A 26,795-nucleotide genomic window follows, 5' to 3' on the forward strand; every position below is an offset into this window, starting at 1 on the left:
GTTTGGTGGTAATGAAAAACTCAATAAAAAAACAGCTGTACCAGTTAGAAACCCCAACTTTAAATACCAGTTTAAATAAGCAAATGCTTGTTTTTCTATTAGTTTTTATTTAAACAAACAAATATTTTTAAAAAGCAAGCCAAGTTTTCCATTTTTTTTATTTGTATTTTTTGCAATTTCAACACAAAAATGAACCCATTGCAGATAAAGTTGACTAAATGATAAATGGTCAAATTTTTGTTTTCGAATTTTCGATACGGGGTACATGCATTTAATAAAATATTTTTACTCTTAAAATTCACATTCTACTGTTAATAATAATATTTTTAACATCTTTTGCATAGGTTGTCTGAGTCTTTTGTTTAGTTTTGTCTGGTAGTTTATTATATAATTTTAGTTCATTGTTTATTGGTCTCGATTGTCCGTTTCTCGTTTTAGAAGGTTTCATTTGATATTTTTCTAATATTCTCGTATTGTGTTCATGTTTACTACAGTTTTTTTCAAGTTTTAATTCTTCGTCTACAATTACATCAGTGGCTCATTTATGAATAAATTTTAAGGATTCAAGTTCAGAGAGAGTTCAAGAGTTCAGTTACATTTAATTGTTTAGTTTGTTTAAAAAGTTTGATGTATGGAAAAACACCAAAGCGGTGTTTACCAATAAAACCATTGGCAAAAATAATTAATATTAAAATTGGGTTTTTAACTAAGGATGCCGATAGTGATAAATAATCATACACGTGCGTTTTGGGAAATTTTGAAAGCTAAAGTAAATTCCTTGCAACTAGCCACGGTTAAATACTTGGGTTTTTGCACTTATTAACAGAGGTCAATAAAACACGACTCCGTGCAACGAAGTAAATCCCGAAATTCTTCCAAGGGACCGGACTTAATCCTACCCCATCATAAAATGTAAAACTTCCCGTCTCCGGAACGTGAGAAACCTTGCTCGGATTATCTGCATGCCGAAAGATGCATAGGGTACTAACACGGTCGACAGATATTCCGGTCACTCATATGTATGGAGGCAAGATGGTCAGTTTTACGCTTCGGGTTCCAATCAAGGAACGATAAAAACATTGCAGCCTAGAATTTAAATTAAAAATCAATATTTCACATCTTCCTTGCCGGGAATCGAACCCGACGTTTATTCGACATGTATATTTTTATTCATCCTCATTTCTCTATCCGCACTTGGTGGTGCATATAGCACCGGATCAGTTCGTTAAGTGATTCCCATTTACATAGAAGGTAAGGCGATCAGCTTACGCTTCAGGTTCCGGTCCAGGAACCTCTATCAACCATCAACCACGAGGCGAAATTATAAATAAATTATATCTTAATCTCCATGTTTGTATTTAAGTTGATTTAATTAAGTTAGTGTAAGTTAATTATAAATATAATTATTATTATAGTTTTGTTGGATATAAGTTTAGATGTAAGATTTGTGTAGTAATAAGGGTTGAAAAAGGACAACATTCTAATTGTGCTATATGTGTGAGGGGGAAAGGAGACAGACACGATCGGGTGGGTCTATAAAATGGGCCACAGCCCTTAAGTTTTTTTTAGTTGAGTGGCAGGTCTCCGGACCTCCGAAGTGTTTTCAGTTGAGGGAAGATAGTCGAGGGAGTTTTTAGTCGGGAGAAGAAAGTCGCGAAACTCGTCGCGGGACAAGTACTCGGACTTGTCCCAGCCTTTCGGTTGAATCTCCAAACTCCGGACCTTCGAAGTTTCATGGCCCAGTCTGTCAGCTTTCACCACGTGGCCGCCTGCAGCCATGTACAAGACGTCCGCCTACGCGCTAACCACGCATCCCCGCCGCAGCTGGACGCTGCCGCCGCAAACAACTCCGCCTGCAACACGCAGCCTCACGCGTCGTCGACAAGACGTCCGCCTACGCGCTAACCACGCACCCCCGCCGCAGCTGGACGCTGCCGCCGCAAACAACTCCGCCTGCAACACGCAGCCTCACGCGTCGTCGACAAGACGTCCGCCTACGCGCTAACCACGCGTCCCCGCCGCAGCTGGATGCTGCCGCCGCAAACAACTCCGCCTGCAACACGCAGCCTCACGCGTCGTCGACAAGACGTCCGCCTACGCGCTAACCGTGCGCCCTCGCCGCAGCTGGACGCGGCCACCGCAAACAACTCCGCCTGCAACACGCAGCTCCACGCGTCGTCCACAGACACGACGCCGCCTACGCGCTAACCGCGCGCCCTCGCCGCAGCTAGATGCTGCTGCCTCCAGATCGTTTTTTTGGTAGTATTAAGTTTAGTTATAAGACCGTAATATTAAGAATTAATTTAAGACATAGGTTTAATATTTGTTTAATTATAGGGATTGTTATCCTTTATTTGTTAAAAGACTATAAAACCTACATGGGAATTTGATCAAGCACTCTTTCATTATTATATACCCCTTCCTCTCAACATAATATTACAAGGCAATCTAATTATTTTCTACTAAATTCTTTTAATAATTAGGATAAACTTTAGAAATAAATTAAACAACGGAAATCCTAAATTTCTAGTGTGTTAAGTTATTTAGTTGCTGTTAGAAAGGGTAGGTCATATACTGACTTAAATATTTTATTTTGTTGTCTTTGTAGTATGTTAATGTCATTTCGATTTTCCGTTCCCCATAGTAGTTGCATATAACATATCTTAGTGTTTACATATGCTTCGTACGTTAGAATTTTTTCCTTTTTTTTTAACAGTTTTGTTTATTTTAATTAACATGGATGTTTTTTAGGTACATAAAAAAACAATATTTGGATTATATCGATTGCAGAATTGTAATATAAGCCATGGGTTTACTACACTTTTAAAACGTCAGATAATTTTTCCTGCGATGGGCTAAAATGATCTAAAAATGCTTTGCAAATATATTGTAGGTTCGCATAAAATGTCTGGTCTCGTGATCTAGTTTGTGGTCGACGCAGTAGGTATGTCGTCATGCAATAGGTATCGGGTACTTTTTCAGCCACAGTTAAATAAAAATATTTATTTAGCAATAAGTATTTACCCAGTAATATGACTGGTACTCAAAAAAGATGTACCCTATAAAAAATCAAAGTTATTATTTATATTTAAAAAAAAGTACAGTCGGTTCTTATCCTGTATGCGTAATCTACATGTGTAAAAGTACTTCAAACGTATATTTCCATTACACACGTAAGTACATTGTAAGGTCTTAGAAATTCCTTTAATCCGTAAAATTAATATGCAAAGATTTGTATGTTGATTTTTGACCGTATCGAATTGAACCTATGTCGGAGGGTTCCTAAAATGTGTACATATAATATATTTACCATACTAGGAAGGTACTTGAATGCCCAAACAGGGCTTAATTGCGGTTGGAAATTGGTCTAAATCTAACAATAGACTATTAACGAGATATGGCACAAGGATATCACGTATAAATATTGAAAATGTACATATAATTATGGTTACCTTTTCATTATTTTAGTTCACAAAACATATTTATAATAGTCATGAGGATCTCCATCATGATACAATCGAATACCCCTTTTTCGGGATCACGATTACGTTATTTTGACAACCAATAAACTTTAGAATTAAGTTTTTAGTTTGGTTTTATATGATAATGGGAAAACAAAAATATACAAATTGATTTACCTTAAATCAAAATTACCTAATTACTCAAAGGGCATTTTCAGTCATTCATAAATAATTGTGCAGTGGGAATCAAATTGTTGTGAGTCGAGAGCGAACTATGAACCTCGGCTTTTAAGTTTTATTTAGGTATTTGTAGACTTTCAATAAATAAATAGTTAATTCATCAAAATTGACATTTTCTTTTTCTGTATCGAGGCGGAAAAAAAACTTCTGAGAGTGAAATAGAACTAGAACCTTAAAGAGATGCTGTTTTGTAACGTCATGGAGATAAATAATTTGAATTTTAATACAAAAATATGTTGTTTTTTATGCGATCAACAAATAATTCACTGGTGCATATAAATAAAAAAAAATAGAAATTATTTATAATTTTTCCATACTTCCACACTAATATTATAAGTGCAAAAGGGTGTTTGCTAGTTACTTTGTGTTTCCTTCACGTCCCAACGGAGCTATGTATTGACATATTTTTTGGCATAGTCATGCCGAAGAGGTGTTTTACTTTTAAAAAGTCAACAGACGGAAGAGTAGAGAAAATGTGGATGTATAAACATAGGCAAAATAATGAATCTTAGAGTGTAATGTGGCCAATCAAACCAGTCAATTACAGATAATAAGCCCTGTAAATGCCCAGACATCCATATTATTTTTTCAAAAATGTTGTCCTTCTTTGTTGCAACAAATTTAGATCTAGGTAGGAAATAACTACCTAGGGAGGAAATCCAGCCTGTCTGCAAACAATTGGACATACTCAAAACGTTGTTGTTTGACCATTAATTAGAAACTTTCCTGGCCTGTCTTTCAACCTTACATTATTATGTACTCGTAATTTAATCATTCTTGAGTATGTTTCTATAAAAGTTAATAAATGAGAACATCAAATAATTAAATAAATTTATGTTTCCTCAGTGAACTGTGGGAATATCTAATTTTTTAAAGCCTTAAAAATAATGATTTATAAAAATCTAAAGGTTTTCTCAAATTAACCAGTTACGAATAATTTGATTATTTTTTTCCATCGAATTCTCGCATCACTAGTCGGTATCCAAACATTAAAACATCTTCATTGCTAAAACGGCGGAGTTTTGTCAGGTAGTGAATATTCATACCGGATATTCTACGTAAATTAAGAAGCGTTTTCCGGTTATGGCGACCCTAAATAAATACATGAATTTCTAAATGGCCGCCCACTATCCTCCCGCCCTTTTCGTCTGAGTGGCAATAGAAATATGGAAATATTTTGTAATTTAACGGGTTCATTTGACATGGAAAATTACAAACCATAATTGAGTGATCTTTGAAATTATTCAAATGCAGAAACAAACCTCAAAATAACCTACGTAGCCCATTTTCAAATAGTGAGTCATTTACACCTCATCAAAAATGGGCCTTAAATTGAAATATTTTAGTAAATTATGAATTCGCAAATATTTTTGTTTATAAAATCTACGTACCAGTGTACGAGTGGATTTTGTATGAAGTCATATAAAAAGTTATATTTCCAAAATGTTTTTATTAAAATGATTGACTAAATTATAAACTATAATGTTTTGTTTTTATTTAGATAGTTTAAAAAAGTTTTAACAACGAGTTTTGACTTAAATTTTACTTAATCTAAAAAAACATGCGCATTGACAGCAAAGTTAGAATAAATACAACATATGTGAGACCCATCTTGACATATGCCGTAGAAACACGAGCGGATATCAGGACAACTAAGAACCTGCTAAGAACATTGGAGAAGAGGGTCCTCAGATTGACTACTAAAAGGGAAAAATAAACAACAAAAATATTTTTATGATAATATTTGCCGCGAGGCTGTCGAAACGTGGGTTTTTTAGCATTTTCATGGTAGTATTTTTAAAAAAAATTTTGGGTGGGCAAACATTTTTTTTTTAGTGTTAATTATAAAATAAAACATAAGAAAAATGGATACAATTTTTTAAAAACTGTATTTTTTAAGCTGTTTCAGAATATGATATTTTTTATGCTAAAAAACACATTAAAATTACAGTCGATGGTAGTTACTAATAATAAACACTGGCATTGTTTTTTTTTTGCCGTTTTTTTTAATAAAATCTGTTTTTTTGTTTCTGCAGACAGAAACTGACGCTTTCTTAACTATTTTTACAATTCGTGTGGCTTGGTTGTGGCAGGAAAACCCCCCGATAGAAGGAAATATGACCTCCTGAATAATTAATGTTTATCCGATTGCTTCTGAAATCTTTTATATGTAAATTGCTGTCATTTAAAGCTCGTATCAGATTATTTCACTTCATAAAATCCACATAATCTGTTGCAGAAATATCACATTCTGATAATTAAATTAATTTAAAAGGAGTTCAAAGATATACAGAAATCATTAATTAAAATCCAGACTGATTATTACATTGTATTTCGCACAAATTTCTGCATTACCTCGTCTGTTTTGTTCGTAATTAATAATGTCTTATTAATTTGCCTAAGAAATTGCATTTCAACTGAACTAAGTCTGCTTTCAACCTTAATTTGTAAATTTTGTTCTTGGCACTAATGTTCCTTTGTGGACAAGTTAATTTGCTTCCTGGAATATGTGCGAAAAGTACCATAAAGTGGTAATAGCAAAACGTGGAAGGCAATTGTTAGGTTTTTATGAATAAATTACATGTGTACCTCCTTTGATAGCAAAATTTAACAAATTATAAGGACAAATCCGAGAAAGAATTAGTTTTTCTTTATTGAGCATGTCATTATTATATTTTTTTCTTGGGTCAAGCAGACATTTTTCATCTCTCTTATACTAAATAAAGACGATTCCTTGTGGGCATTGATGGTACGCCTGCTTGTTATACAAGTTTTGGTAAATGTGTTAAGTTATGTTTTGTACTTTTTACAGTTTTTTTAAATTTTTATTTCATTTATAAATTACACATACTTTTTAAAATTGTTTTTTTTAATTTGCAATCTCTCAATTTCTAAAATTAATCAATATTAAAAATTAACTTATTTTATTACTAGGTATCAAAATGCAGTTAATAAATAAGTTATATCATCCGCTGTGGAAATTTTAAATTATGTAAAAAAAATAATTTTTTTAATTAAAAAAGTATGACATTAAAAATGAACTTTTATCCTTGTTAATAAATAGCAAGAAAACAACATTTTATATTGGTGTATATTAATGAAAAAATAATATATTACTTATGTTCAAAGCATAAACTTTTCTAATAAAAAAAAACAAAAAATAATATTGGCAAATTGGAAAATTTAAAACGATATATTAAACAACTCAGGGGTTTACTAAATACAATGCAATACGTGTTTATCAAGGTATATTGTAAGAAAATCACGTAGCTTAAATAGTTGCATTAAAGAACACATGCGATGATTTGCCAATCATCTCATGGATTCAAATCACGATTGGAATAAGGGTAAAGAAGTGAAAATTTTACATTTAAATATTTAAAAAGGGACTTAAATTAAACAACATAACGGAGTTTAACATTTGAAAAAGATTTGAAAAATAATATTTGTGTAACTTTCAACCACCTAGTCCTTCTCATTCCTCACTCCCACCTCACACATTCTGCAACATACAGCTAAATATTATGACCCTATTTTTAGTGCATATTCGGACATGGTGATGTTTGTGTCCGCTTTAGATCTATATGTAATAAATAATGTATACTACGGTGATGGTAAAGGTGAAATTGTAATTTAGTATTTGCATGTTTGTGTACTGAGGGTCTTGACGGCTCTCCGCCGGTAGACATAAAAAGTTGTTAAGTGGTCATTTACTACTACATATTTACTAACATTAAGATAAATTAGGACTTGTTGACAAACTTGTAAAAGTATGTAAACGGAACAAAATATTTATATCTGTCGTTGTAAATTAAATTAAAATTTCACTTTAATCCAGGTGTGTAACTTTTTACCTCCTAAAACACATTCTGATCCACGCATAAAGCAAATTAATGTATTTAGCAGTTTACGTTCTGATCGATTTCCCGCTTCACTGATGCAAGTTATATTGCATGCATTACCCCTGCATCAAATTGAATAAAGGCTTAGTAAAATAGGCAAACAACAACCCCTTTATTATGTATGTTGTTATGGGCGTCCATATTCCACGATATCACTCTCTATTGTCACCGAGGCTGCATTGTCCGGCCGTGTTATGGGGATTTTTATAATGTTGTAATATTTGTCGACCTTGTGTTGTAGTGGTAAAGCATTCCCCTGCAATGCAAGAGGTCTCAGGTTTGATTCCCAACGTAGTTGACATGAAGTATTTATTTATAAAGGTGTTTTTACACTAGAATGTTTCATAGTCCCTGGACTGGTACCATAAGCGTCTGACACCTGATCATCGTTTTTTTTTTTTAAATAAATTTTTTTTTTTGCGTTTTTATGATTTACTCCAGTATTCAATTTTGAAGGCCATTTTTAACGAATTATAAATCACTCACTATTAGAAAAAAGGAATAAAGTTGGGGTATAGGGGGATTCGAACCTCGGACCTTTGAGCTGTGAGTCCGAGATACCAGCCACGGGACCACAATCCGATTCAACCTTCATGTAACAAAAATGATCAGGATACGCTGCGATTAGTGTACCAATGCAGTGTCCTATGCACCATTAGGTTCGGAAAGAGATTGATTATGAATACTGATATAATTAAACCAAATTATTTTATTAGTTTTAGTAACATATCCTGGGCTGGTATTCCAAACGAAATTATAGCGCGGTATAGCGCGTTTTTACGTACTAAATACGTATTATAGCGCGCTGTAAACGCGTTCGGAATACCAGCCCTGGTACCGAATTAAAATGGAAAGTTAACATTTATGTTCAATTTTATCTAGAAAGTGAAATTAAGTTTTTTACGTTAAAAATTCAGTACGTATACATATTTTTTCTAAACCTGTTCAACTATATACTATCGACAAAGATCCCATAATTGAATTTTTAGAATATTTCATAATGCATGGACTGGTACTTAAAACGTAAGACTGATCTTTTCTTTTCTTTTTTTTATTTTATTTTATTCAGGAAACATACAGTACAGTTACAAAGTTTAATATTTTACACAATTAGACTTAATTCTAATGGACCAGTGAAGTTTCCATATTAAAAAGCAATTATATGTAAGGTTAATTATGAAAGTATAAAAAAGAGAAGGGAAAAGAAAACATAAATGAAAGTTGTTTAAAAATTAAAATTTAAGTGAAAAAAAGATATTTTAAGGTTTGTAGTTTGTAGTGAGTATTTACAAATGGAAATAATATTAAAAATGAAGAAAATTTGTAAAAGTAATTAAAAATTAAGAATGAAAAACATGCTGAGATGTAAAAATAAAATAAAATAGTAATAACATTTTTTTTAAAAAAGGAAAAACATAAAACATAAAAACATAAACACATATTTATTTAAAGGGATTCGTTTGTTCACATATTTATTTTAAGAGATTACTTTTGTGTAGTAAAAAAATATCAAGATACGCTGCGGTTTGTATATCAATGCAGTGCCCTATGCGCCAATAGGTGCGGTCAGGTAGAGCCGAGGATAATACCCGCACTCTCTCATGTAGAGATATCACAGAAAATTCTTTTGGATTTTCTCAATCATAAGAGAGTACTTCAGTTCATGTGGCCCCCAAATCATCGAGCCACTCTCGAGTCTACTTCGCACCAAGGAGTTGTAAAGAGTTCTCAGTACGCGGGTATTTTCGAAAACCCTAGCAGTACGCAGAACAAATCCTAACATCTTCAATGCATTACCACTGATTGTCTCTATGTGTTCATGAAATGTCAGAGTTCTATCCTCTCCACCTACCCTTACGGGGAAACGGCGTGATGGTTTGGTGTTGTTGTACATGTTTTAGGTAATAAATTTCTCTGGATTGTGTCTAGTCTGCCTAACTTGGTACAATATGTTTAAAGTCAGATATTTTATGCAAAAAAGGCAATAACATGAATACCTTCCCGTTACTTTATTAAACAGGCAATATTTGCTATTTACATAGAGAATTATATTTAAAAAATTTCAAAACACTATATTGTTTTTACTTACGTAATACATTATTGTACCTTTTAGACTTTGTGTTAATAATTTTAATATTCCATTTTAACTATTTATTGGTAAATAAATCGTTACAGAAACTTTTAATGATAAAAAAAAAACTTTAAAATACAGTTTTTATAGCGCAAACGTTTTACTAAAACATTTTCTTTTTTTTCTTGTTAATTTTCTTGTCTTGTAAAATAAACATTGTGCAAAGTGACAGCATTTTATTCCAGCGGAATTCGATTTCAAAACGAAAAGTGTGTAACTTTGGCAAATAGCATGTACACTCGGCAAAACTTCAATTTCCAACAATCAGGGTATAAACTCTTGCATACATTGTTCGCTTGTACATTGGCTTTGCGAACTAGCGCAAAGTGAAAATACATTTCCACGACGAGAAAAATATTACACTTTATAGTTTCACAATATCACCCCCGTGTTACACCGCGTCCAAGGGAGACGGCACACCTTCAGGTGAGCCCGCCGCCCGAGTGGGACGGAGACGCGAGATTATCAGTCTGGTCACACTTCATTGCAGTAAAGTGGCGACAAGTTGTGCAATGTTCGCTTGAAGGCGTGGGAAATGTATGATTTATTCTCAATGTTGACCAACTTTTCATTTTATCTCCGTAGCTTATAAAAGCACTGAATGATTCAGATTGTAAACTCAAGTTGAAATATTTATTTCCACTCTTTCAGTCTCCGAACTTTGTAAACAGGATTAAACTTTTATTAAGGTTGAACTGAAATAATAATTTAAAGTATGTCGGTAGGTACCTACTTACAATTCTTAAATCAAAACAGTGTTACTTTATCTACGCAGTTAAAGTTTAATTCCAAATTGATCACAGGTTAGAAAAAAATACTCCTAAAAGTAGGTAAACCAATTATGTTTTAAAAATCACATAATGTCAATTGGTTTTGCTGTCGGAATCATTATTCTCCTCTAAATGTTTATTTTTAAAATGCAATGAATTAAGTAAGGAGCTGTTAATGTAATTTTACTTCGAGAAAACTTACGCAGAAATATAATATTGCAACAGTCCCGATTTACTATATTTAAAAAACGGATGGTTTTAATAGCCTCAACGATTTTTCACGACTAGATTTTGACCTTAATATTATGTTTATACCATTAAATCAGTATATATATTTTGCCTTGACTAAATCAAAACAACTTATACTTTCTATGATTTTTAGGGTTTTTTCAAGTAAATCAAAAATACTTTTTTACAAACTCTAAGGCCGGGTTATTTGATTATTAGTCATACTTCAAAATTGAAAATAATAGTAAAAGGCACACTTTTTCCAAATTTGAATCGAATTTTGGTCCTGCGGCTAGGTTCTCGGACTTATGAATCAAATGTCTGTGGTTCGAATCACACAAAAGTTTTATTTCATATGAAAAAATGATTTGTAACTATTTTAACCCAGCCTTAGAGTAAGATTTGATATCGTCTTCGACTTGAAGATATTCCTCGTTTGCACAACAAATTAAATTCAATAGAATTCACTATTTTGAATGGTTTGTTTTTTCTACCCTTTGCAAGGTTTATTTAGCTAACGATTCGTATTTATCCCAAGTCTCAAATCACTTTCTCTGGTTTAGTGCATTTAACATAAAGTCAAGAAATACGAATGCTTCTTTTTATTTTAATTGTTACATAAAAGCACATGAATTTATATTTTAAACTGTTTTCTTCAGAAATAATAATTATTATAATAGATAGAAGTATAAATGTTGGTGTCCAAAGAAAAGCATTTTTTGCAAACAAAATTCATACATGAGCTTTTTGTGCCTATAAACATCTATATAAATAGTTTTTCTATGACGTTCTCATACATAAGTGATAATTAAAAATAAAAAATAAATTGTTAATTCATACATTATTCACACGTTTCACATGACGAAACAATTTTTAAGAGCATTTCTTATAATTTTAATTACCTGTTCCAGGTTTTCAAAAACTTTATTTGTAATGTCGTCACTATAATAGTAACCTGTCCGTATCAGGGCAAAATAATAAAAACATTTCTGAAATAGAACCAGAACTCTGGACGACTGTTTTCGACTCGATACTTCTAGTGCATTCTGAAATGGGTAATTGGAAGAACATTGTGTAGTAGTCTAGTGATTAGCACACTAATCTGCTATGCTCAAGATCCCTAGTCAAATCCTAGGAAGATAAGAATGAAATGTTTATTTTAGAGCATAGATTTACTAAGCATTGATTTATCAAAGTTTTGTTTTCATTTTACGTTCCAAGCGCTGTATAATAATTCTATAATCTCTTTGATGTAACAAATGTGTAAGGTACCTAGATTTGTTTTGTTGATTTATTCCCAAAACATGGATGAAGGTTGCGTTTCTGGGATTTATTTATTTGTTTGTTTAAATACATCATATATTATATAAGGGCGGGTAAATCGCTTGAAATCAATTTCTTTTTATCTACCTGAAAGGTTTGATTAGTTAAATAAGTGTATTTATTTATTTACATACATAAGTTTATTATACATTATTTGAGACACAAGGCCAAACTTTATGCGACTAAAAGTCCTGTGTTGAGATGGGATTGGATAAATTAACATATTGTAGGTAATTTTTAGTTTCATTGAAAAAATCCATAAATATTTACGAATATTTTCTCACTTAAATAAACGAGAAATAATTCAATTTAAAAGCTGCACAAAATTATGAAAATAGAAGGGAGAATGGGTATTGAAAATGTTCTTTCGTTACAAGAACGAAATGATTGCCCGTGTTTACAAAAAAAAAATGGAAGATCTCTCTCAGATTAAAAGGCGTACGTAGTAGTTGTTATGGTTCTTTGTTTTAACCCTTCAATACCCAATTTTTGTAATTCTAACTAAAAACTTATTTTTATGTATGTTTATTAATGCAAATACTAGGAAAAATAACGAAAAAAAAATTTTTATTTTTTTATTTCATATTTTAGTTAATGTGGACAGTATGCTACATCGGGCATCAAAATGTTAAAAAATTCAAGAATGTAAAGTAAACAAGAAATAACGATTTTAAGAACATATTTTTTTATAATAATGTTAGAATAGTCCAGAAACCGTATACCTACGAACATCAAACAGAAGGCGACTAAACTACTCATAAATTAGTAGGTTTACGTTTTGGCCCATTAGTTTCTTTGTAGACGTCGCTAAGTACGCAACTCCTGGTTTGAATTCAACTATGCCGTGTTGTGTCGCTTTAAAGTTTAGAAATATTGGTAGGATCTTAAAGAAATAGGATGGTATCATATTTCATGCGTAAACAAATGTTTAAGTAGCAAATGCATTACTTAAAAATTGAATTATTTTTCCATCTGTCAGATTGTCGAAGAAACAAAATGGAAATTTTGTTAGTGTTGCCAGGGTAGTAATTTTTTTTATCCCACTTTGCTCATCTAATAAGAGAAATAATGAAAATTGGACCTCGGATTAAACAACTCTGTGGTGGTAATTTGACAGACATTATCTTCAAAACATCATATATTATTTAACATGATATAAAAATATTCGTTTTATGTAAAATAAACTTTGTTTTATTAATCAAGTTTTAAGTTCATTAATTCAATTACTCTTATTAAATGACCCTTTACTTATGTACTCTGTTGTAAATCAATATTTCCGCGTGCAGATTGTTTTTTTTACCTTACATTTGTGTTATGATTATTTTTTTCCCATAGTGCAACATTACGCGGCGACATCACAAATGCGCGTGGCGAAAGTGGGGCATAGTCGGGGAATTATTGGACACAGTCCGATGTATTCAAATATGATTATACGCTCCTTCTGGACTATTCTTAATTCTATGCCTGGTGACTTAATCAGTGCAATCGCGTTACGTTTCGCCTCTTAAATGGCACCGCAGGTATCCTCCGCCTCCGGTTAGAAACTCTCCCTCGTTAGTAAGACACCTCCCGCCCGGACGATTCGATTATTCCAATTAGCCAGGCAATACTAGCGTTGCAGTGCACTGAGTTCGGTTTCCATAGTGAACGGACGTGGCCTCATTACGGCGAATTCCTCTACGCCGCTTAGACTGAAACATTCGCTAACTTGTACGTACAAGTCGAACTAGAAGTTAAACTCAACTATTTTAATTACATAATATCCTTTTCTCGATGCGAAGTGTGCCTACGTGACTCGTATGGCAGTCAAAGAGAGACGGGTTGTGATACCAGTCAATTTTTTAAAGCTGGCGCGTTCCAAAATTTACACAAACGCATTGTGTAGTATCTGTGAATAAGCGTATGGTATGACATTGCACGGCATACGCATTATGAAAATGATCTCTGTCTCTCTCGCGCTCAGACGCGCTTATTTTTATTTTTTATTTTATAAATTTATTGCATAAAATAAGTAAACATATTTAATAACAGGGAATCTATTTTAAACTAGTGAATAAAACATGAAAACGGAGAGTTCTCTGTTTAGGATAATCTTCATCTAACTTGGCTCAGCCTGTTCTAAGATAGAGATTTTTTGTCTTTTGAAGCATAAATTGTTCTATACTCGTAAAACAATTACAAAAAAAACTAAAACTTCTTAATTATAAGTCCCTAGATAATCAAATGTAAGAAATTATTATCTTTATTAGACAAATATAAAGTATAAATATAAATATGTGCCAAGAATACATGTTCCCATACATAAATAAAAAAAAAACAAAAATGAAGTAATGAAATACATAAAAATGTTAATACTTATCATATAAAGTACTACGTTTATTAATCGACATATATTTTTCTAAGAGATCTCTTGATACACTATTTATAAGTGCAGTTATTTTTGTTTTATATTTCGAGTCTTTTATTTGTTTGTAATGTATTTGTTAAATATAACTAAATGAATTGAATTAAAAACTAGATAACGCCTTAAAATATTACATAAGGGTTGTAAATGCCTAGCCATCAATGTTTCCTTTTCTTAAATTCATTTTATAGATACTGATTTCTTGTGCTTGGGCGGATTTACTGTCATGTTGCAATGCCTTACTTTTAAACGGCTTTTTACGGCAGCCTCCGTGGTCTTATGGTTAAGATACTTGACTCATACACGGAAGTTTCGAGTTTGAGTCCCGGTGAGAACACAAAAATTAAATACATTTTTTCTCAAGCCTGGGTGTTCTGGGTTGTAATTCACCACTGTTATTGAGCCACGTGACCTGCTGTGGTGCAAAAAAAAAAAAAAAGTCCAGTAAATGGATATGAAAAATATTTCATTACAGTTTTTATACTTTTTAATCTAGAATAGGGAAATATCACATGCTTCGAATACCGATAAAAATTATATGAAATGGATTGTATTTTCCAAATCAGTATGGATACTGTGAATAATTTTTTTTATACATAAGTTTAAGTAAGATGTTTTTTAAAAATTCGTTACTAGAAAAACGCGACATGATTGTCCTTGATAATTGTGACGTCAAGAATTGTGATAATGTTCTAAACAAATTTGAATGGTCAGAAACAAATAAACATAAATCGTGATGTATTATGAGCGTGGCCAATGGAACGGCTGTTTTTTCATTTAAATATTTTTTTTTGCTACTAATAAGTAGCATAATTATTTTTTTACTACACAGTATTCTTTATTACTTTAAAAATGTTTTTAAATAAAGTGATATTTATTTTTTTCGAATGTCTCCAATGACACGAATTAATTTTCAAAACCAATTTTACTAACTAATGAAAATTCATAATGTTATTTGCGGATATAGTGAATCCATCCTGTGTTTGCGGTCCGTGGTTTCAGGGTAGGGTTAGCTGGCGGTGCCGTGACGTCACTGCTAACCGCATACGTCACTTAACCCGAGTGACACGACGCCCATTCATTAGACATGGAGTTAGCTGCAGCGGAGAAAGCATTATGTGGCGGATGTGACAGATGGACGTCGCAAGTGTTATTTGCCCTGGCAACAGACTGTGATTGTTCGACAGTGCTTGGAAACTAGAGATTGTTTGATAACCAGTTCAAGTTACGTATTTACTTGATCAATATCTCAACAGTAATGAAGAAGTATTTTTTTTAATATACAAAATGAAATTCTTTATATTTACAACACATTTTTATTATTATAAAATATATTGTGATTATGTGATGGTATTTGAATGGAGAAGTGAAGTTACTGACTGCATAATAAATGTAAACAACGAATGTCTGGAAATGTTAGAAGAATTTGTGTATCTAGGATGCATGTTTTTAAGAGATGGAAGAGTAGAAAAAGATGTTAAAAGGAGTGTGAATGCGGGCATACAGTAATTGCCAATAAAAATATGTCAATCGAAGCTAAACTGGTAGTGCACAAAAGAATTTTAGTCTGAACATTTATGTATGGAAGTGAGAAATGGAACTGGCAGAGTAAGGATGAAAGCCGAGTAAATGCGTTTGAAATGCGATCTTTTAGACGAATGATCGGGAAATCAATGTATGACAGGGTTACAAATGATGAAATCAGGCGAGTGTCAATCTGAGTCAGGTATAATTGATAAGATTAAGAACGGGTCTCTAAGATGGTTTGGTCACGTAGAACGAATAACTGACAAAAGAATGGTAAAACAAGTATATATGGAGAAAATGAACAGTAACGTAAGACGAGGACGACTAAGGAAGTCGTGGTATGATCAGATAAACCAAAATCCTTAGTCTGGTCATGTCAAAGCAGGCAGAACCGAAAGGCATGTATGAAAAGATGTATGAATGTGGAAGAAGCTAGAAATGTATGCTAGGATAGATGTGTGTGGCGGTCCATTCTTTCTGCTTACCCTTACGGAGAGATAACGTGATGGAAGTAGTAATAGATAAAATATATCATTCTGTCTACCCCAACCCTAAATTGCAGTTAGTAAACGTGCAGCAGCGTATAAAGGCTCGACATACAGCTTTGAATTCACAGTAAACTGGTATGGATAGTTAGTCTTTTTTACTCTACTACGCGTTTTGCTCGGCAATGTTAACAACAACGTTCATTTTTCGAAACGTAAGACAGAAGCCCACTTTTGGCCGTATTGAAGTAAAAAACGCAGAAATTATCGCAATTTGCTATTTTATACGTGAATAAAATACCAAAGTACACTTTTGGCGTAAAATGCTTTTTTAAGTTGAAATAAAACTCGGAAGTTCACTTTGTTTTAATGCAAAAAACCTCAGTTACCCCGAGATACGCTATTTTAATATGTACATTATTATCACAAAAAACTTTTTTTATAAAAAGTTCTGTATTCGTTGAAACTAACTCATTTGGTTAAAAAGTTATCTCGTTTTGGAAATCACACAATTCCAAAATATTGTCTCCATAACATTTCGTTCAATGTGACTCCCGTGGTTTATCCTTTAAGGTACAGATTTATATTTGAACTATAATTTACATGTAATGGACCAAGGGATTTTGAGTATTATTCAATTAAAATCTATAACCTACTTCCGCTATCTATTAAAACAATTGGTAACGAGAAAATGTTTAAAAAGGCTATAAAAACATGGACAGTGGGGCTAGGTAGAAGTAAAATAGATTGTATCTTTCGCCCAAACCTATTGAATCAACTGCTTCATAGGTGTATAGCTTATGTTAGGTTTTGTTATTTTCATTATGCGTTTTGTAATGTAAATAATGTAGATGTACATATATACCTAATTTTTAAAACTGTCTGAATATTTTGTTAATTATCTCTGTTTATTAAGTTAGTCTTCTTTATTTATTCTCAAATGTTAAAACATTTAAAAAAAGTATATTGTTAAGTGTCGTCGGCGCGGGTAACCCCAGTGAGGTCACATTATTTTGATTATTAACTATAGTTTGTAAGAGAAAAATATAAATAGGTAAATTAATTTTTAATTAATAGTTGAATTTCAAAATCTCGTTTCATTTTATTGTTTTTTTTTTTAATAGGAAAAACATTGATTGCATTTAACATACGAGTACTTATAAACATGGTTACATTTACAATTAAATAATTTTTGAAATGCCTTGAAAACTTTACTTATTTTTTACATTAAATAACTCATTTAAAACCGGGTCGTTTACATTTTGTATCAGTAAAAAATATAATTTGCTCTGGTTCAACAAGTTCAGCAAGCTTGTACGAAAATAAAATACTTATTAAGCTACTTCCGTCGTAGGTTTAAACCGGGATTTTCGAAAATAGCCAAAGGCAAAAGATAGCTTTTTAGCGTTCGTAAAGATTTCGTTTTCAAATTTTCGCTAAAACAAATTTCAACAAAAATTAGTACGGTTATTCACGTAATCTTTATTCTGTTTTCTCGCGAAAATATGCTTTCTATTACTTTATTTTACAAAATCAACATTGTTTAAATATGTATGTTATATTATTCTAAGGCTTTTAAAAATATTTTTGATAGGTGGTACCTACGCATTGTGAAAGGAGAAAACGTTAATGAATACTTAAAATATGACGTTTATGTATTATTTAAACGTTTATTGTTCAATTTGGTAAAAAAATAGTGATATCTCAAATGAGACGCTGTAAATATTAAAATATTTATTACATCTTGCGGCTCGTCTATGGAATCATCTCCCATTTACTACCAAGGATTTTTCCACAGCATCTCTGTTTATATCACGTCTGATAAAAACATTTCTCATTTCCCTAATAGCTCACTTTCTCTTTTTTTTTCTTTCGTATTAAAGACTGTCTTGGTGGATGAAGAATACATGTTTTCGACTTTGACTGCTTTCAAGTAAAAATTCAGAAAAAAAAAATCGAATGGTAACCATTTCACCTCATCGTTTAGTGGTTGGAGCGTTTCTCCTCCATGCTCGAGGTCCTAGGTTTAATTCCTGACACAGTGGGCATGAAATATTTTTTTGTTAAAGGTGGTAACTTGTTTAGTGGTTGGCGTTTTTTTCCATTGAGTAACAGTATTAATTTAAGGTAATTTATTTACAAATACAGTTATTTCGATTTCTATATATCTTGACCCTTTTTTTTGTATTCTTTTCTACTGAATATTTTTTGCAACTTGAATTACATATATAAAACTTTAATTTTATTTATTGGTTAGAAGAAATTGCCATTTGGCAATAAGCCCACCATTAAGTAATAAACAAAAACACTGCAACCCAAAGGATTTGATGTATTATTCAATCTTGCGAAAAACGTTTGCACCATATTGCTTTCAATAAATCCATTTTCAATATAAAGTTAATCTATTTCCTTCCCTCGCGCACGCTATCATAAATCTCTCGCGCACAAAGAACGGACTAGCCAATAAATTCATCATCCCTTACCAAAAAAATAGAGGGATGTACCTTAATTGATTTTGTCTTTAAGCGGTTAGTGTATGCATGCATTTGAGTTTGATTAAAAAGATATTGTAATTTTTTGATTTTGCAGGCTGTATGTTTCTAACTCAATATTTGTTTTTTTCTCAAGTTGGTAACAATATAAGTCAGGCAAGCTTCAGACAATACTAAAATCAACCGTTAAAGAACTCGGGTAAGCACCGTGTGGAGTGAAAACGTTGATTCTAAATTTCCGTATATATAACAGTATATTGAAGAAAACTAACCAATCATGGTATACAACAGCCCCCGTGTAAACTTCAGAAACAGAAAAGTGACGCATACAAACTTGCTTAAATAATCAAATGAAAAACGGGAAATACAAAAAATTATGGAACATGGGGCGGGGCGGCTGAATTTAATAACTTGTAATATAGTGACTGAAATTGTTTTTGTTCATATTGAGTATAACGTAAGTTATAACTAGTTGTTTAAGTTGTTTTTACAACTATTTTATTAAATACATTACATTATTCACAAATAAATTGAATCAGTCCAACATCGTTTGCTTTGAAAAGTAGCGTTAATGCTTGGACTAGAGAGAGGTAATTATTCTTATGCTGATGTACTCGTAGAGTCAATGTTAAATATTTCTAGTCTACAAAAACGTAGAACTAATATTTACTCCATATATACATATGTTCGGCATACTAAATGGTATAATCGATGTTCCGTTATTACTGGGACAAGTAAAATTCAATATTCCGACTCGTAGGTAGAGAAACAGTGAAGTACTGGTCATCGATCAGCAAAGAACAAACTATGGTCTTAATTCTCCAATGACCCGTCTTTGTCGTATTGTTTACTCAAAACAAGATCTGGACTTTTTTGGCTTAAGTTTACAACGATTTAAATGAGCACTAAATAAATAGTCAAGATCTTGTCTTGATGTTTCTTTGTTTGATGTTTGTCAATGCTTCTTTTCTTTTTTTTAAATGTTTTAAACTATTCTTCACTTATAATAATTTAACCCTATTAATTGTTTATATGGACAATGTCCGTTAATAAATAAATGAATAAATTCATAAAATACCTGTACCTTTTTATTAAATATGTTTAAGTCCCTCTCCAAGGACAGGAGCTCGTCTCTTTATTTTAAACCCTATAAATTGTATACATGGACAATGTCCGTTAATAAATAAATGAATAAATTCATAAAATACATGTATCTTTTTATTAAATCAGTTTTAGTCCCTCTCCAAGGACAAGAGCTTGTCTCTTTATTGGAGAGGAACGACAAAAAATAAAATAAAAATCCATATTCTTGTATTGGTGCCTATGATTCATAGACACTGCGATAATATTACAATATTAGAATTAATTATATGCCAAAGCTTTGTCTGCCCGTAAGAAAACCATTAGCTGCTTTCCTGAAAATATGTTTTCAGCCCCACCAAACCTCCATTGATAGACATTTCAACAAAGGTGAAAGAAAAAAATAATGCGTTATTTTTATGGATGTACGATCTTCCCAAAATTAATTGTACTGAAATATTTTATGCTTTCTATGAGATATCTTTATCTAACGGCAATAAATTAAAATTATGATAGCATTTTATCTGATTTAGTACCAAATGTGTGTACTTATTTACAAATTACAATACATTTTGTATACCGTAACGAAATTTGGATACAATATAAATCACCATTCCTTGGCTATTTCTACTGTCCATTTTTTTTACCTTTCGTAAGATAATACATTTATATCTTGTACATTTTTAAATATTGTAAAAATATATTATGTGTTTATTTCATTGAGTTTTCTATCAGTTTTTAAAACTTTGGAAAGCAGAAAAATTGAGACAAATGCGTATAAAAGACATTAAATATTTTTTTATAAAAAATCTTACTAATTAATAATTTTTAGAATGTGTTGGGGTTTGATTAATGATGTTTAATCATAAAAACCCGGCGTAAAAATAGTATATTTTTGTGTTTGCCTAGTTGAAAAAAAATTGTGTTTTTCATATAGAATATTAAAGTTATGTATATTTTGATTTCCTAGATACAATTCATGTTTAAAAATCTAACAAACAATAAATTAATTAAACAACAACAGTTAAATCATATAATATATTCCATTTTGATGCCGACAAAAAAGCGTTTGATTTTGTAAAAACATTACAAGAACAATGGAAAATTTAACTTTTTTATATATTATAAATAGCGTTGCTAGATATTCCACCAATTCATAAGAATTTCATTTAAAAAGTGTTAAAAAATATATATAAAATAAAAATATCTTTTATGAGTTTATTTTGTTTTATTAAGATAAATGTTCAGTCGTTCGTATATCATACAAAATATCAAATAGTTCCCCCTTAAACATGTTAAATAATTTATATGCGCACTAAATTTATTTAATTACCTATGTGCAAAAAAAACAAAAATATAAAATCCCGTAAGTAAAATTAAAACGAAGGTTTTCACGGTCACTGTTATCAATATTATGTATCTTTTTTGGGTAATACCGTGTATGTTGGATTTTATCCGACAGGGCGCACAGCAAAGAAGAGAATTGACGAACACAAAAGAGCGTGTAAACTTGGGCATCCAGACAAATCCGCAATAGCGAAACACTTTATAGACACAGGACATTTTTTCGCCTTTGAACCAAAAATTCTACATAAACCTAGTAATTATAGTGCACGAATAATAAAAGAGGCAATTGAAATACACAGACATCCAGATAATATAAACAATGACGACGGGCTTAAATTAAATTCAACATGGTTCCCAGCACTACATATGACAAAAACGAATAGATATGTGCCTACTGCCGGCTGCGACACAGTACAAATTACTAGTACGTAAACATAATTATTATTTCCTACAATGTGCCTACTGCTGACTGTGACACGGTACAAATTACTAGTACATAAACACATACATTTCTTTATAAAACACACAGTTTTCCCTGAAGATGGCTCCTGCAATGGTAGCCGAAACGTCGGATCAAATCCAACATACACGGTATTACCCAAAAAAGATACATAATATCCCTTAAGTAAGTCCAAATTTTCAGAGACCATTATTGAATAGTAAAATAAATTGTAAAATATTGTTTTTTTTCATTTTCCAGGAGAGGTGGAGCGGTTACTGCGCGAGTTCCGACAGAACCAGGAGTTGGTGCGGAACATCGGGGCGCACTACTACCAGATCATTTACCCCGTGCAGCTGCGCCACCACGAGAAAATGGGCATCTCCACCAGAGAAGTGGGCGCGCAGAAGGTAATAACACTTTAAACTTAAGTTCACAGGGCGTCAATTTTGATATCCATTCGCAAAGTATCGGCGCGGCGTGGTAAACGGTTTTTAAAAAAAAAAAAAAAAATTTTAACAAATAACAATATCCGCCCGACGTTAGCGATCCCTTCAGCGAAAGCATTTAGGTCCTGCGATACTCTTATATTCCGCAGTCAGGACAACTGCTTATTGGATGTACTCGCCATAGTGATTTCAGGGAAAAGATGGCCAGACTCATTGCCTTGGTAAATCTAGGTAAGTTAAGGACGCTTACGAGTTGGACTACACAGTAGTGTTGCCGGTGGAATGCAACTGGGCATTTTGCAGCATTTTATAGAATTACACTCTCCAGCAAGATGTGACTCACTGCGACCCTACTGACAGTTTGAACCCCACATTGCCTACATTTAAACATTTACATTTTCACAACTCTTTTATCTGTTGAGTTTTGTAATGTAAAAGAGCTGAAGTCTTTATCATGTGGGTGGGATTCTTCCGGCCAGATGGACAATTTTTGTCAACAAATACTACTGGTTTTCACCTTTTAAGAAGTTAATACGATTCACAAAGAAGCTAACATTAAAAAAAAAATATTTTTAGGCATTGTCAAGTGTATAGGTGTAAAATTCAGTCAGATGAATCTCACCCGCTTCAAATTTTTTTAGCTATTTAGCTCAACAAAAATCAACTGATGGAAAAATTGAAGGAATGTTCAAACATGGATATTGCACAATGTGTAAAGCGCCCACAAGTGGCCACTTACTCGTAAACCAGCCAACGACTAGTCATAAACTCAGTAAATGCCTAGATTTCCATATTCTCTTCTCAAAAATGTTTTTCTTTTTGCTAAAACAACTGAAAATCTAAATAATCAAATCAGTTACAAAGCAGACGCCGGTTTAAAAAAGTAACTGTGAACAGATAAAATATATAAAAAAACAAATCAATCAAAAATTATTTTTGTTTTTCAGCAACAATGTTAAAATATTTTTGAGTCTCAGTGTTCTTATTTACATATGAAATTTATAAAAGAAACCTTATAATTTATAAATAGACTTTGCGGGTACAATGTACATATTTTGAGGACACGCACGCACGCCAAATTATTTTACCAGAAATCTAAAACGTTGACAAAGAAAACAACTGAGCGTTTTTTTTTAACACAATACGATATATTGTAAAAGACCAACTTATAGTAATCAAATAACAAATCTAGTTCAAAGCTCTAAAGTACATCAACTTCATTCCCGTCATCAAGATGTCCGAAACCAAAAAAAAAAAAAAACCTTTAAAAAGACCACAAAGCTTGGTAGCATATGCAGTTCAGTTCAGTTCAGTGTTCAGTGTTCATCTAGTTACATCATCCAGTTTGATTCAGTCCTCGCTATCTTGTATTATATTCACCATATAATAAATACATAGATATCGAACATCAACATCTTTTCTTTCTTAAAAATTTACAAAATTCTACAACTTGATAAATGCCAGATATCATATTTAAAAAAAAAAAATTACACAAATACCTCGTATTCCTATGAATTATTTTGTTGCAATATGAAAAAAAAATGTAATGTATCGGTATAATATTTTTTTTATGAATGAGATAAGATAATCAGTCTCACGCTTTAGGCGCCATTCCGAGAATCAAAAAATGCATTGAGGGGAGATTCTTAAGCCCACCATCCACCCCCAGCTGTTATAGAGTCCTGGGGCACTCTGTCAGCTGCGCATAGACGAATATTATTATAAATATTCTTAAGGAATACAAACTCTATGCAGGTTAAGAGGGGGGGAAGAGGATGTATAGACAGAGGCCAACACGTCGTCCCCACCCCTCAGGATCCCCTTAATGCCTCTTTTTTTTTTATCAAAAAAGTATGTATTTACACAAACAATTTACATAAATAAACGTATATAAATATACAAATACAATGTCTTAAAACTATAGTGACACAACTGTGAAGAAATACCGCAGTGAAAAACCACTTTTGCAGTATTTTTTTAACGTCTATCTTCCGAGGAATCGAACATGGGATCTCAGAGATGATAGGACAACGCGCCAACCATTACACTACGAGGCGGACTAAATTTCACTTTATTTTTATGATTTTTTTGAGAGAAGCCGTCAAGACGAAAACACTTAATCGGAGTGTTGGTTCTATTTTGCATGGAGATCTATTCTTTATTCTACAATAACGCTAATAAAAGAGTATAAAGAAAAACAGGAAAATTGATTTAAAAGAAGGGATGTATTCGTACATATTTTTTGCATGCGTGAATACGGCATTAATTTACTAATATTTTATTTCTAGCAATTTTCTTTTATTTATTGCCTCAAAATCAAAACACATATGATACAATCGACCCACAATAGTTGAAGCTCCAATGTGCACACAGTAGCTCCTTAGATAAAACAATCAGCAACATTTCTTACAATGAGCCTCGGCGTTCCACACAGCCCCATTGTGTTCGCTCCTTTGTTCCTGGCTTCCTTACACGATATTTTCCTGAAAAACAGCCTTGCGAGGTTGCGCTGCCTTCAGCATGTATGAAGTCCCTTACTCGTATCGAAGTTGGGTCCCTAGACTCGTGTCACCAATCATTAATCACTCCTGCGACACTATAGAGTGGGCCACGTGCTTCAAACTCGACTAAATTCATACAGCAAATTTTTCCAACTATGGTGCACATAACCTGAAAATTTAAAAATAAATATAGATTGATTCTTCTACAGCAGATATTTTGTTACCATTTATTTATATTATACTTTAGCTATGTTTTTTTATAGGAGTCGTAATATTTTTTACGTTGCTTATAATGTGTAAGGTTTATATTTATTTCAAAGGGATAGTTATTTAAATTTTATATTTGAAGCACTCACTTATTATTCCTCATAATAAAATACATGTAAAACAACTTTGATTTTAAAATCGTTTTATATTTTTTTCTACCCGTCATTTTTAAAACTACTCAAACATCTTTATAAAAGTGTACTTAACTAATTAATTCTATCTTATTTTAGTATTTATCTCACTTCACACTTCCCATCATAAAAATTACAGCATGATAAACATTTAACTTATTAGTTTCATATGAATAATGTGATATTTAGTAATAACTGTAAAAATAAAATACGATATAGTTCATAAGTTGATTATGCCTTGATAAAGAAGTTCGTGTAGCTTTAAAACCGGTCGGTAGAAAAAGTAAAAAGTCAGTTGTTAAGAGCAAAGGATAATTTATTTGTTTACTTCAAAAAACTTATGTTATATTAAATAAAATGAAAAACTTTATTTGGTTGATAAAATATGTTTATAACATGTAAGGATCAGATAGGACCTGCTTTAGGCTATAACCTGTTTTAGGAGCTTTTTCGCATTCGCTCCAGTGACGAAGAAAGCACAGAAAACTCGTCAGGAGAAGGCGGACTGTTGTCATTCGTTGACAGACCTTCCGATCCATTAGAAGTGTGTTCGACATTGGGTGTCCTGCTGTTATTGATACCTTTTATTGCCTTTACTATATATATCATGGATTATGTTACCTCTCTATCAAGTCATTATAACTAATTACTAGATGAACATCGTGTAAATTCTTCGTGTAAAATTCCAGCTCCGACTATTAATAATAAAGGAAAAAAGATAAGACAGAAGAGGACCGGGTCGTCGAAGGAATTCCTGGCTTCAAAATTTAAGGCAGTGGTGGGGTTATTATGATTGTGTTTTTTTTTTATTCATATTGGATTCATCGAATTTTATAATCGTCAGTAAAATTATTACTTTTAAATATAAATCAATAATTAGTAAATTAAACGAATCAAACGAATAATTTTTAATCAAGACTACAATTTAATTCAACAAACTAAAATCAATAAATTAAAATCAAAATCAACAAACTCGAATCTAATACCAAGCTGTCTTGTCCTGCAAATATTCTTCGACTCTATAGTAGCTCTTCCTAAACAGCCTGTGTTTGACAAAAATTTTAATATTTTATTGGCAAAGCCTGAATTTCAAGAGGTACCTTATTGTAAAACCGTATGCAGTTTGAGGCAAAAGAATCATTGATTTTTTTTAGTCTGGTAGTGGGCACAGCTGGCATATCTTTATTTCTAGTGTTGAACCTATAAAAATCTCGTTTTCCTTAGGGAATTTAGAATCAACAATATTTTTATGTACATACATCAGGTTTATATAAATATATTGATTTTTTAAAACTATATTTAGAGTATCACTGTTTTGGGGTGCAGTCAACAACGCCAACCTTCACAGAGGAGATGGCAAGTAAATAAGATGAATTTATGTATGCTTAAATAAATTCATTCATAATATTTCAAGAACTGATATTAATACATGAATTAATTTATTTAAAAATATAACTAAAACGAATTAATTGTTTTATTGGCGAATTTTAATTACGAAGAGCGATTGAAACTTTAAATATGAGTTACGTAATTAATCAAACAGTTTTTTAAATTATTTTGGAAAACAATTTTTTTTTATAGAAGTCAAGGCGTATCATATCATTGACTAAGTAAATGT

At 32.0% G+C, this 26,795-nt stretch overlaps 1 protein-coding gene across 1 annotated transcript in view; it reads left to right on the forward strand.

The window, feature by feature from the left end:
* Positions 1-26,795, forward strand: part of mmd (disintegrin and metalloproteinase domain-containing protein mind-meld) — a 673,422-nt gene that overhangs the window by 344,709 nt on the left and 301,918 nt on the right. The window contains exon 4 of the mRNA XM_088243654.1: positions 22,091-22,239. Within this exon, the coding sequence (XP_088099780.1) occupies positions 22,091-22,239 (149 nt within the window). The remainder of the gene's footprint in view (positions 1-22,090; positions 22,240-26,795) is intronic.

This window comes from Micrasema longulum, unplaced genomic scaffold (assembly GCF_059751315.1).
Source record: "Micrasema longulum isolate JH-2025_06_02 unplaced genomic scaffold, ASM5975131v1 h1tg000222l, whole genome shotgun sequence".
In the NCBI taxonomy this organism is placed as follows: Eukaryota; Metazoa; Arthropoda; class Insecta; order Trichoptera; family Brachycentridae; genus Micrasema; species Micrasema longulum.